Consider the following 13503-nt stretch of genomic DNA (forward strand, 5'->3'; position numbering starts at 1 on the left):
CAAAAATTTTAGTAACAGGTTCCCTCGTCAGCCCCCCCCCGCCAGCAAAGGGGGCAGAGGCGTACCTCGGCAAACCTGAGCCCTGGGCAAAACCTGAGTTGGATGCCCCTCCCCCATGGGCAGCCACCCCACCATGACCCCCAAAATTTTTTTTGCATCAGGTCATTTCTAAATCATCATCACATTATAGAAAATGCCCCAACTCACAAATCTCAACACAGCAAACACACAGGTTCTTTGATAGAGACTGGTGAGATAAAAGGTACGAAAGGCTGAGAATCAATGAATTGCAGTACCTGAAAGGGATTAACCCAGTTCATGGAGTGATATTATTAGTCGTAATTGCTATATGGAACCTTCACGTTCAAAGGCAGGACGCCTCTCGGGAAGGCGAGGGCGTGGAGACGGAAAAGCAGACCCAATTAGTAACCCCCTCTCGGCACACACAAATAATTAGTAACCCCCTCTCGGGAACTGGTGAGAACCTGCTGGATCCCACCTCTGCATTTGAGAGTTTAAAAGAACTGTCTGAATGACAATACGTACTTCTGTGTTGTTGTTTTTTGTTTATGTTCTGCAACCCTACCAAAGAAATGTTTGATGTTACCATTTATTTTAAATAAAACCTTTTGTTGTGGAGCTGTAAGGCAATATGGGCTCTGGTGCTTATTATTAGGGAGATCCTTAAAGTCAATAGGAAATAATTCCTGAGGGAATACCATATATACTCGTGTATAAATCGACCCGCATATAAGTCGAGGCACCTAATTTTACCACAAAAAACTGGGAAAACTTATTGACTTGTGTATAAGTCGAGGGTGGGAAATGCAGCAGCTACTGGTAAATTTCAAAAATAAAAATAGATACCAATAAAATTACATTAATTGAGGCATCACTAGGTTAAATGTTTTTGAATATTTATTTCAAAGAAAAACAGTAAACTTGCTCTGTAAGGGGAAAAGAGGGTCAACAAAAACAATCTGGTCTCAACAATAACCGTAACAGTACAAAAACCTTAGCTCAAACAGCAACCAAGCTAAAACACAAGAGTTAAAATCCTTCAAAACTGGATTTTTGGTCAGGGGAGGAATGTTTATGTTAGCAGTACCAACATTTCAGAGTATCTTTAGGAGACCCTCCTGATGATACCACCCAGGTTTGGTGGAGTTTGGTTCAGGGGGTCCAAAGTTATGGACCCTCAAAATGTAGTCCCATATACTATTAGCTCCCATTGGAAACAATGGGGGATGGGGCACCTCATTTGAAAGTTCATAACTTTGGACCCCCTAAACCAAACATTACCAAACCTGGCTGGAATCAGCGTGAGAGTATCCTGATGATACCACCCAGGTTTGGTGAGGTTTGGTTCAAGGGGTCCAAAGTTATGGACCCTCAAAATGTAGCCCCATCTACTATTAGTTCCCATTGGAGGTCCATAACTTTGGGCCCCCTAAACCAAACATTACCAAACTGGTATCATCAGGAGAGTCTCTTTAAAATCCCTGAAAATTTGGTGCCGCTAGCCTAAAAACTGCGCCCCTGGCGGCCGACAAAGTGAAAACCCTAAAATATTTTTTAAAATACACCTGACTCGTATATAAGTCGAGGGCAGCTTTTTCAGCACAAAAATGTATTGAAAAATTTGACTTATATGCGAGTATATACGGTAGCTCCCTGAGGCTTGGAACATGTGAAAGGGGAATCCTTTCCTTCCTTCCCCTCTGTTTGTGATTGTGTTACACAGCTATGTAAAGCAGCATTGGGGACTTGCCACATGTTGTTAGGACTCTTCTTGAAAGTAGGGATCGGCAACTGGAGAACCCAGGGCCAAATCAGGCAGCTGAATGGCCGATCCAGAAGCTATAGAAGCATATAAAGGGGGTGACTGCTTTGCTAATAGGATCATGAATAACAGTGGCTGATCTCCTTACCTTCTGCCCTCTCTTCAACATGATCTTCCCATAAAACTAATCTCTGATCAGGATGCTTAAGGGAACAACGAAAACATGATCTTGTCTTGCAGAAACAGTTGATTTCATCTAATATTCTGTGCGAAGACATGGCAGCCCTGTATATTGTAAGTTATAATTGTTCTTAGCCTTTAGCGCCTGAAAGTTTTCATAGATATGTATTTAATCTTGGGATTTAAAAAAAAGAAAGAAAATTAAAGATACAAAAGCTAGACTGGTCGTTAGCAAGCATTTTAGCATAGCTTAGTATCAAATGCACTCAGCTCTGCTGGCGTGGCAGCAGCATTGAGACGTTAAAATGTGACAGACGCTCCTCTGAATCTATTTTTGCATCAATAATCTACATATTAAAGAGTCCCTGAGCTATCGCTAACACGATAGACTGCTCACTTAGCTTAAGTAGCCATTGACACTAGAAACGGAAAGTGCTGCTCAGGGAATCTCATTCAGGAAGCAAGGAGCTTTTGCAAACTGAAGCCTGGTTTTTGATGAGCTAAATAAGGAACCACCTTTGCAGGTGACGCAAGAGGAGAGCTGGTGAGAGGAGGAGGAACCATGTGTGCTTGAACCGCTTCCCCTCTCCCTCTAGAGCACAGGTGTCAAACTCGCGGCCCTCCAGATGTTATGTACTACAGTACATAACTGTACTGGCAGGGAATTATGGGAACTGTAGTCCATAACATCTGGAGGGCTGCGAGTTTGACACCTGTGCTCTAGAGCAGCGGTTCTCAACCTGTGGGTCGGGACCCCTTTGGGGTCGAACGACCCTTTCACAGGGGTCACCTAAGACTCTCTGCATCAGTGTTCTCCATCTGTAAAATGGATAAATGTTAGGGTTGGGGGTCACCACAACATGAGGAACTGTATTAAAGGGTCACGGCATTAGGAAGGTTGAGAACCGCTGCTCTAGAGCCACATGGGGGACAGACCAGGACCAAAGCAATAAGGAGGATGGGGCTGGGTTCAGGGACCCAGCGGCACCAGAATGACTGCTGTATGTGCCATTATTTGGGAGTAAGGTCCACTTGAGTGTCATGATATATAAAAAAGAGAAAGGTTCACAAAAAGGTCATCTTCTAAGTTAGCAGAAGTTTGCCAACCCAAGGATGGAGACAGTCAGTCTAGGGGCAAGAAGTAGCAACAATTGACCTTTAACATGATTGGTGGGTTCAACTGTAACTCTAGACCAATGAGAGGCTGTTGCCTGGGCCGGGAAAAGTATCCTTGTTGGATGTATGCATTGTATATGCTATGCTAAGTGCAGAGATAGAGATAGAGTGAAGTTCAGTGTGTGCTGAACTTTGTTCTTGCTGAAGAGTTCTGTATAGCTTTATAGTATTGTATAGTATAGACTGTATAGACTGTATATTGTATAGTATAGACTGTAACCTTGCAACTGCTAAAGTAAAACCGTCCTATGGAAATAACATCTTGTGTGGAGAGTATTCTTTTCCAAGTGTGATAGAAGGTTGCAGTGAGTACAAGAAGAAGACCAAACCTTCTCATCTTACCAGAGTTACTCCGCTTCAAACTCTGCTGATATTGAGAGCCCCATGAATTCTCTGAATAGTTATCATAAGATAAAAGCTGCATTGCAATAGGTGTCTGAGTGCATTTGAGGTAGCTTTGATTTCCCTAACAGATACTGGAGGTCCTGCTTATAAAACCATGGGATAGGTATTTTCCTGCCTTCTCTACATTTGTGCCTTTTCATTTTGCAAATAGTGCTGTCAATGTTGGCCTCATTTGCCAGGAAAAAAGAGAGGCATGTTTCCCTCTGCAGCAGAGAGCAACATGGGAATGCCCACTGTCTGTTTATGTTTTTCCCTCCTTGCTTGTGCGTAATGCTGGTTTGATTCAGCCTGCATAGAAAAGATTGATTTAAATTAGCTGACAACTATCAGCATGCTTTTGTAGCACTCTCTGCAGGGTTCAGTTTGCTTTCCCTGTAGAGAGTGGATCATTGTCTTCTGGAAGAATCAAATTGACTCCGTATCATCACTGAATGGACACTTCTGGTGTCTTCCTGCTGGTTATGTTCACACGGACTGCTGCTCTTAAAACTTTGAACTTGGCGCAAGCTAGGGATGAAATGGAGACCATTCCCACAGCAGAAAATCACGCAATAATTAGGTGCAGGGAGCCTGATCCTCTGCAGGGCTGGGAAATGATTTTGGTGGACCTCATGGCCCTTGGGAATCACTACAAAATATGATAGGCTGGATCGCCTTCTCACCTAGGGAGGGTCACAAGGCAGTTGACTCCAGTACCCCAGACCTCTTAATAATCTGAGCCTGTTTAGCCCCTACTATACAACACATCTTGGGTCAATGAGGTACAGTGACCACTAGACCCATAGCGGACAAAATCTCCAGCTTGTCTTAGAGTCTACTTTGCAGACAGTGAAAAAAAAGACTGCTTCCATAGCATCTACTCCAGTGATGGCGAACCTTTTTGAGACCGAGTGCCCAAATTGCAACCCAAACCCCAGTTATTTATCGCAAAGTGCCAACCCGGCAATTTAACCTGAATGCTGAGGTTTTAGTTTAGAAAAACCCGGTTGGCTCCCTCTTCCTCCGCCCCACCCACTCGAGCAGGGACCAGCCTGCTCTAGCCTCCAGCAAGTCCTGCACGCACTGCTCTGTGCCTCTCTAGCATCTCTGCCTTCTCCCCGCCCCCCTTGGGCAGCACCCACCAGGAGCACAGGCACCAGACCTGCCAGCCGAGTCCTCCCTCGCGCACGTTGTGCTCAGTGGCCCAGGTCAATGGTGTGCGCGCGTTGTGCTCAGTGACTCAGGTCAGTCTAGATGTGTGTGGTGGTGGTGGTGGTGATTTTCCGCCCCCCACACGATGAACTCTGTGTGCGCATGCCCACAGAGAGGGCTCCGAGTGCCAAGTTTGAGAACACCCTCGATCTGCTGACCGTAGGTTCGCCATCACTGATCTACTCAGAAATTCCAGCAGAGAATTTCCATGCGGTTAAGAACCTTTGACAGATGCCTGTAATTTGCTGCAAATTGGAGGATGTAGGGCGTAATCCTAAGCAGGTCTAGTTGTAAGTAAGTCCCATGTTATTCAATGGGCTTATTCCCAAGAAAGTGCCCATAGCGTTGCAACCATAATTATTCACACATGCCCTGATTGTGATGCCACCTCGAAACGGAAACACAACTTGCTGTTACTGGACCAATACTGTCGTTGCTTGGATGAATTTCAGAGATTGCAACTCCAGGAGGCAGACCTGGTGACTAGAGAGTCTTGAGGCACAGTTTGCTCGCTCAGTAGTTGCTCCCCTCAGTTAATTACACCTAGTGAAAGGGAACCAGCTAACTGGGTCCAGGTGGCTGCACATGCATCCTTGAAAGAGGATGAGCAACTTGAAAAATGGCTTCGAAATTTCAGCTGGTTCAAAATGTTGTCTTGGGAGTAGTTATGATGCAGGCAGCATATTACTCCTGCAGTGAAAGATTTGAAAGACCATTTAAGATCTTCCCAAGAGGCTTTTCTTTCGGTATTCCTGCCTGCTGAGATGAGGTGAACGGTACCTTTTTTAGAAGTGGAACCATGTTTATGGAATTTTTTCACCCATGACGGTTATCTAATTTATCATTGCTTGCATTTAGATAATTTTTTGGTTGCCTTTGCAATTGGTTTCACCCTGATTTTGATTCTGCAAATCACTTAGGATTGCTTATCCATTGCTTGTGCTCACCCTCGATCTGCTAACCGTAACACTGTTATCTATTTTGGGTATGTATATGACGCCTGTTCTTTTCCTTACAGGGGTTTAAAGCAGTCTGGAGAATGGATGGTCTTGTGGACATACAGTTTGAAGAAAGATATGGAATTTTGTTTTTATATCTGACACCGGCAGTGAGAATATTATAGGTGCAAACATGGAAAACTTCGTCTATACCTCCAATAGAAGAATGGCTTGTGAAGATACAGGAATTGGCTCAGAGGGCTATGTTTGTTTCTTTGATTGGAGAAAAGAACTTTTCTAAGTTTATTGATAATAATAAACCTGACAGACTTTTTGCTTAACACAAAGAAACAAACAAATCAACTGGGAAAAAAAATCATAAATGAGTGACAGCAGAAAGAAATTTGTGTTTTAACTTCCTATTTATAGGGACAGTCAGATGGAACTTATTTTTATTTACTTCATCTGTACCTTTTGTGAAATGGGTTAGACCACAGGTGTCAAATTCACGGCCCTCCAGATGTTATGAACTACAGTTCCCATCACCCCCTGCCAGCTGTCACTCATTTATGATCCCTCTCCTTCCACATGGTGGTGGAGGGTGGGTTGTTTTAGCAGACATGAAGCATCTGAACATTGTTTTTACCTGGATAACAATGTACACAGAGATCATGGGATGATACATATGTGTTGGGTGTCAAGGCTCAATTGATTTATGGCTTTCAAGGCAAGTGGGAAGCAGAGGTGGTTTGCCATTGTCGTCTTCTGCAGAGTCTTCCTTGCTGGTCCTCCATCCAAATACCAACCCTGCTTACTTCCGAGACCTGACCAGATTGGGCTATACTGTGTCATTCTACATCCTCTTGGGATGATACCAAACGAAAATAGTGCATCCTGGTGCCTTATTGTTATGCACACAGTACCCCGAAGAGTTCTGTAGCACTGGGGGGAAGCTCGCACTCACTGTGCAGGACTGAGCAGCAGTGAGAGCTCCCCCTGCTGGGTGGCTGCCCAACCTGTGTGGTACCAATATGGTGCCTACGTGGCTGTGCGCCTTAGAGGGAACGTTGCACATGGATATGTGCCACAGATAAGCTACTCTCACCGCCACAGCTCTGCTTTGAGGGCCCTTACTGAACAATGAAGAGACACCAAAAACATTAGAATCAGTGGTGACTTTTGTCAGATGCTCAGGGGTCTTACCTGGAGTGGATTTGGTGGTGTGAGAGGCGAGGGAAGGCCATGTCCTGGTGACTGGTTGGGCTTCTGAGGGGAGTTTGAAGGTGGCTGAGCTGGTGGCGGTTGACTCTGGTTCTGGGACGGGGTGTGCTGCTGGGGCTGCTGCTGGGGCTGCTGCTGCTGGGGTTGTTGCTGTGGAGGCTGCTGTGGCTGTTGCTGCTGCTGAGCTTGGTGGGGCGGTTGGCTCGCTTGGCCCTGCGGCTGCTGGCTTGTTTGGCCCTGTTGCTGCTGCTGCTGCTGCTGCTGCTGCTGTTGGTGTTGGAGCTGTTGAAGATGCTGAAGCTGCTGAAGCTGGGAATTCAAGGATGAGGTAGCTGCAAGTGAAGAAAGGCAGACTGGAATTATCAAGGGTGACAGCACAGTGATATACAGCTGCCAACCCCCATTGGGGGATCTCCAGAAACATTGTGGTTTTACCACAGAGTTTCCAATGATTCCTAGAGCTACCCTGTCCCTTCCAGTGAACACACAAGGCTACTTTTTTAAAAAAAACTCCCATAATGCTATGCCCCCCTCTACAACCTTCTTGCCAGTTGCCAAGCAACCTTTATGATAGACAGTGGGTCCCTATTTGAAAAACAGAATAAAGGCACCAAGGATCTCTCAATTTGGCTTGTGGCTAGGAAGGAAAAGCTTGAAAGCGCCCATACAGTACTGTCTCCCCCTCATAAATACATCCATTTTGGGTACACACGACACAAAGTAAAAAGAGACCTCTCAGGAGATTTGGTCTTCTCCAGTTTAGCTTCTGTAAGTGAGGAAAGGATTCCATCACAAGGAAAATAGATACTGGTGATCAAGTCTATTGAAGAAAAAAATCTGGGTGGCATGAAGGTCAATGGAGTCAGGAGGCATACAGAAAACCAGAAGCCAGGCCTGTGAAAGCAAATAGCTTAGCATCTATCACATTTTTATTCTGTTCATGATACAGGGTTGCCAACTTTGGTTTGGGAAATTTCTGGAGATTTGGTAGAAGAGCCTAGGAAGAGGATATATCGTCACATAGTCTACCCACATAGTCTACCCTTGTCATTTCCTCCAGGAGAACGGAGCTTGGTCATCTGGAGAGCATCTGCAATAGCAGGAGATCTCCAGGGGCCACCTCCACGTTGGCAACCCTACAGACTACATCCAAGCTTCTGTTGCATTCCACACCTGCTCATGAGCCCCGTCACTTTGTCTAGGATTGTCAGTTCCGGACCTGGAAATTCCTGGCGATTTGGGGGTGGAGCCTGGGGAGGGTAGATTTTGGAAAGGGGAGGGACCTCAGCAGGGTACAGTGCCATGAAGGTCATCCTCCAAGGGAGCCATTTTCTCCAGAGAAACTGATCTCTGTAGCCTGGAGATCAGTTGTAATTCTGGGAGATGTCCATCTCCCACCTGGAAGTCTCATCAGGGTGGCACATTGAGTCTGTCTGTTTTAGCCCCTTTCCACACAAACCTTTTAAAAAAATCGAAGCAGGAAATAAAACGTGAAGTACTGCATTGTTTTTACTCTGGTTGGTTCCCAAAACATTTTATTTGCAGCCTCAAAACATTCTTTGGTTGAAATGTTTTGAAAATGTCTTCAGTTGCCTGTGCGATCTATTTATGACATTTTCCACACCTTTGTGCCATCCCCAGACTTTCTTCTTAGAGTAAGGTGACCAGATTTTTACAATCGAAAAGCGGGGCGTGTGCCTTCTGGGGCGCTTCCCTGTTTCCTGACGGGGAGCGCCGCCGCAAAAGGCAGTGTGCTCCTGTGGCAGCGTGCGCGCTGCCACAGGAGCACATTCCCTAACCGGGACAATGTCAAAGCCCGGCGGGACGCGGGACACATCGCGCAAAAGCGTGAGTGTCCCACGAAAATCGGGACGGCGAGTCACCCTATCTTAGAGCCATTTTCTGGGATAATGGAATGGTGGCCAGTGCCATAGATCGTTTTGAGGTGGTGAGTATGGACATACATCACGGAAAAGGCCGGGGCCTTATTCTCACAACAGTATGATTCAAGTTAGGCTGAGAAGCAGTGGGGCTTTGAATCTTCCCAGTCCACTTGAATCACTACTGTACAATCCCTCCTCTCAAGCAGCATCTACTTGTGAAGATGTTGGTGTGCTAGCAAATGGAAGCAGAGAGGTTGTACTTGGCTAGACCTATATAGAGGAAGTCTATAGATTCACCTTCAGCTTGGCTGGTGGCTGTGTACGTCTGGGTGGTGGTGGCAGACATACCATATATACTCGTGTATAGGTCGACCCACATATAAGTCGAGACTCTCCTGATGAGACCGGCCAGGTTTGGTGAAGTTTGGTTCAGAGGGTCCAAAGTTATGGACCCTCAAAAGGGTAGCCTCATCTACTAATTGAAAACAATGGGGAATGGGGGCACCTCCTTTGGGGGTCCATAACTTTGGACCCCCTGAACCAAACATTACCAAACTTGGCTGGTATCATCAGGGGTGTCCTATGAGGGTACCCTGAAATTTTGGTGTCGCTAGCATAAAAACTGCACCCCCTGCTGGCCGGCAAAGTAAAAACACACAAAAAATTTAATGACCCACATATAAGTCGAGGGGAGCTTTTTCAGCATTAAAAATGTGCCAAAAAATTCGACTTATACATGAGTATATACGGTAAGTCAGATTGATTGTCTTCTCTCATGCCTCTGGTCAAAACAATGCCTGGCTGCATCAGCAGAGATTGGGTCTGAGTACTTTCTCTTGCATCATACCTTGCTTCTCTTGCATCCTGGCCCTCATCTCTTGTGGTATACCCAAAGCTGGCTGCTTTTGCTGCCAACTTTGCTCTAGAATAAGAGGTGACATCAAACATCCAAAGGGCCATAATACATGCTTGATGGGCTTACATTTGGTTCACAAGATACAAAAACTGGCCATGAGGGGACTTGAAGAAAGTCACTTTCAAAGCAGGAAAGTTGTGCTTTAAATTGCATGGCAGTGAGTTTTCAGCAGTCTGTAGTCTGCCAAATAGCACAATGAAGCTGGGAGAAAGATGTAGGTTCTAATTCCAGCTTTTTAGACTAGTTTGTGCTTCACATGGTAGCTCTTGGCAAGCGGGTATCTTTCAGCTTTAGTTTCCCATATGTAAAATCGAAATGCCAATGCTTCAAGTTTGTTTTGGTGAAGGGATGACTTTTAAGTACTTTGTAGAAGTCTTCAAAGTAGTATATAAATGTCAAGAATCAACCGCAAGGTGAGAAGGTAATTCCTAAAGGCCTCGTTGCACAAATGCATTGAACAGCCTAAACGCGTTACGGCTGTTTTATAGCGACAGAGCTCTGCATGCTGGCGGAGGATATTAAAAGGAATAAAATAAGAGCCAGTGTTTAAATTGCAGAGTTGCCCGGAGGTCCTAAATGATTATACATGAGAGCATATGCATGGTGCCAAAGAAATTAAGATGCACGTCAGAAGGAAACAAATTAAGACAGGGGCTTCAGCACAAAGCAAGGACCCAGGAGATTAGCAAGCAACTGTAATATCATCACTGGACACAAAGGCAAGCTCTTTCAGTTCCTGTTGACTTCAATGGGAGAAAATTAAGAATGTACTTAACTCTTCCCCCACTGAAATTGATGGGGTTTAGACATTCCGCTCTTCTGTAATTGAAAGCATACTCATATTTGCCCCCAGGAAATGCTTGAGACATTTCATTTTCAGCATGTTTGCAAAATTTAGGAATTTCCCCATTATAAAAAAAAATTCTGTGCATTCTATAATTTTTCAGTACTTTCCATACGTCCCATGTCTGCAGCCCTCTGAGTCCCAATTCTGTGGTACCCATCTGGGCCTAGGGTTGCTATTAACTTTAGATTACTCTGAACAGCATAATTCGGGTTGGGATTGTACTGCAGGAATGCACTTTACTAATCAGCTGTGATCCCTTACCCCAAACTCTTTGAGTTATAGTCTACTAATCTTCATCTGCCAGGAGAATTACAGACTTCAAGCCAAGAACTTTAGGGATACAATCCTACCCCAGAGGGCCCTTTCTGGGAAAAGTGATAACTAGTTACCTATGTCAATAGCTGGGTCAGGATAGCATGGTGTAGAGCAGTGGTGGCAAACCTATGGCACGGGTGCCAGAGGTGGCACTCAAAGCCGTCTCTGTGGAAAGAGAGTCCCCCCCCCCCACATCTAGGCTAACCTGGGCCGCTGGGGTCGATTATTAGCATTAAACCTAAGACCTAGTTTTGGGGAAGCAGTGTAGGTGACCCTGATAAGCGCTGTTAAACCCCACTGATTTTCATGCAAAGAACTAAAGCATGATCCTTTACCTGGGAACATGCTCGGTTGCTGGCAATGGGGCTTGCTTCTGAGTAAACCCTCCTAGGGTCATGATTCACCCGTTGGAAGAGTTTCATGGTTGCTTCAAAACAGAGCCACTGACTACCACGAAGCTTACTCCTGAGTAACGCGTGCCTCGGAGCCAACTGTTTTTTTCTAAACTAAAACCTCAGTATTCAGGTTAAATTGCCTTGTCGGCACTTTGCGATAAATAAGTGGGTTTTGGGTTGCAATTTGGGCACTCGGTCTCGAAAAGGTTCGCCATCACTGGTGTAGAGGTTAACAGCTGGTGGACTCTAATCCATAGAACAGGGTTTGATTCCTCACTCCTCCACATAAGTGGCAGACTCTTATCAGATTTGTTTTCCCACTCCTACATTCCTGCTGCATAATCCTGGACTAGTCACAATTCTTCAGAACTCTCTCAGCACCACCTGCCTCACAAGGTGTCTGTTGTGGGGAGAGGAAGGGAAAAAGAGTTTGTAACCCCCTTTGAGTCTCCTTACTGGAGAGAAAGGGGAATAAAAATCCAAACTCTTCTCCTTCTACCCACATCCCCAAGGGCAAAGATCAATAATTCTTGACAAGATTAAATTATCGGGCCTCAGCATCTTGAGCTTCATCTCTGAGCAGGGATCTGAACTCTGCTCTCCCGAGTCCAATTCCAGCCCTACCTGCATTTCTTCTGCTCAGTGAAGATGGAAAATATTAAGAGCCAGCAGTAATCAGCACTGGCACACGGCATAAAGTGGTAGGCAAAGATGACGGAGCCAGCCAGGCTGGATTCAGGCTGTGGATCTGGGTCTGTCTTTGACGTAGTGACCAATATACCAGACAGCTACATACAAGATAAGGAGTGAAAGTCTGAGGAGATATACATTTATCTCATTACAATCGATAATGTGAAACCAACACCACTGTTTGTAATTTCTATAAAGCTTGTCAGAGGCACTTTGATCGAGTAACCTGAGAACTACATAGTAAATAAGGCCCAGAGATTGAAATCGAGCATTTATTCAAATGTACAGTGAGCCACAAAGCTTGAACAATGCAAATGTGGTAGAGCCATATACCAAGATGGCAGACCTGGTCTGGCCATGTACCAGGGATGACCTGAAGCATTTTTCTGAACCTGAACACAAACAATTGTCCAGAGGCTGTGCGCTTAAGGAAAGTTCGAGCAAACTGACCCAGTCAGGGACAACTCATTATCAAAGGCCCTTTCCCCACTCAACGTTTGCTGCGCGCTACTCTCGCCGAGTAGCGTGGGGTCCAACTGCACTCCCCACTACAGGGGCGGCGACAACGCAGCCGCCCCGACTCTGCTGCTCTTGCGCCCCCTCAGTGCGGGTCATTCTGGCGCTGCTCAAAACGGCGCCTTTTGATGACCCCACGCAGAGCGCGGGGCAGTGGGGAAGCCTGGGGAACACAATCCCCGCACTGAAAAGGTCCTGGACCAGACGAAACGGACTCATTTTAAAAGTGAGGAAACGGCCAAGGACTCTGTGCCACATTTTGCAATCTTTAGCATCAGCACCCTTAATTATCGTATTATCAAAAGCTATTTCTTAAACCAAGGAAAATGGGATCAAGTTTCCTAATGGGGATCAGCTCTGGAATACTTAACATGCTACTGCTGAATAACTCTGGACCACTAACAGCACAGTCCTAAGTAGGGTTACCCTGAAAGAATGGCCAAGGTTTGTTTGTTTTTCAGAACACAGACGTCACCGTTTTCTGATCTAGCAGCACACATTTTATTTTATTCCTTATTTTTTATTATTTAAGATATTTTTATTCTGCCGTTCTACCCAATTAGGACTTTTAAGGAGGCAAACAATTTCTCTGTCTGTCTGTCTGTCTGTCTGTCTGTCTGTCTGTCTGTCTGTCTGTCTGTCTGTCTGTCTGTCTGTCTGTCTGTCTGTCTGTCTGTCTGTCTGTCTGTCTGTCTAAAGGATGGCCTGTAAAGCAATAGCAAATAAAACAGCAAAAAAATCTTAGAAAGGAACAGATGAATCTCTCTGGGGATGGAATTCCACAGTTCTGGGACCATAACCTTTGCCAGGTTGACACCATTTTAGCCTCAGATGAGGGGGGGCAGGATCCCCAAATATTAATGGTTGGGTAGGCAGGGCTGCCAAGATTAGGGGAACAAAATTCTGGAAGCCAAGGTCTCAATGGAGACCCACAGAACTAGGCAAGGTGTGACTGCAGAACAGTAGCAGCACATGTATACTAATCAAACATTTTGTGTGTATTCTTCTGATGGGGAGAAAATGATGTAAAGAAGGGCCCAGAAGGAA

At 45.4% G+C, this 13503-nt stretch overlaps 1 protein-coding gene across 2 annotated transcripts in view; it reads right to left on the reverse strand.

Annotated features, from left to right (window-relative positions):
- POU6F2 (POU class 6 homeobox 2) overlaps nucleotides 1-13503 on the reverse strand; it is a 491334-nt gene that overhangs the window by 105868 nt on the left and 371963 nt on the right. For both annotated transcript variants that reach the window (XM_048511591.1, XM_048511593.1), the window contains one exon: nucleotides 6877-7226. In XM_048511591.1, the coding sequence (XP_048367548.1) occupies nucleotides 6877-7226 (350 nt within the window). The remainder of the gene's footprint in view (nucleotides 1-6876; nucleotides 7227-13503) is intronic.

Source organism: Sphaerodactylus townsendi, linkage group LG11, assembly GCF_021028975.2.
Source record: "Sphaerodactylus townsendi isolate TG3544 linkage group LG11, MPM_Stown_v2.3, whole genome shotgun sequence".
NCBI lineage: Eukaryota > Metazoa > Chordata > Lepidosauria > Squamata > Sphaerodactylidae > Sphaerodactylus > Sphaerodactylus townsendi.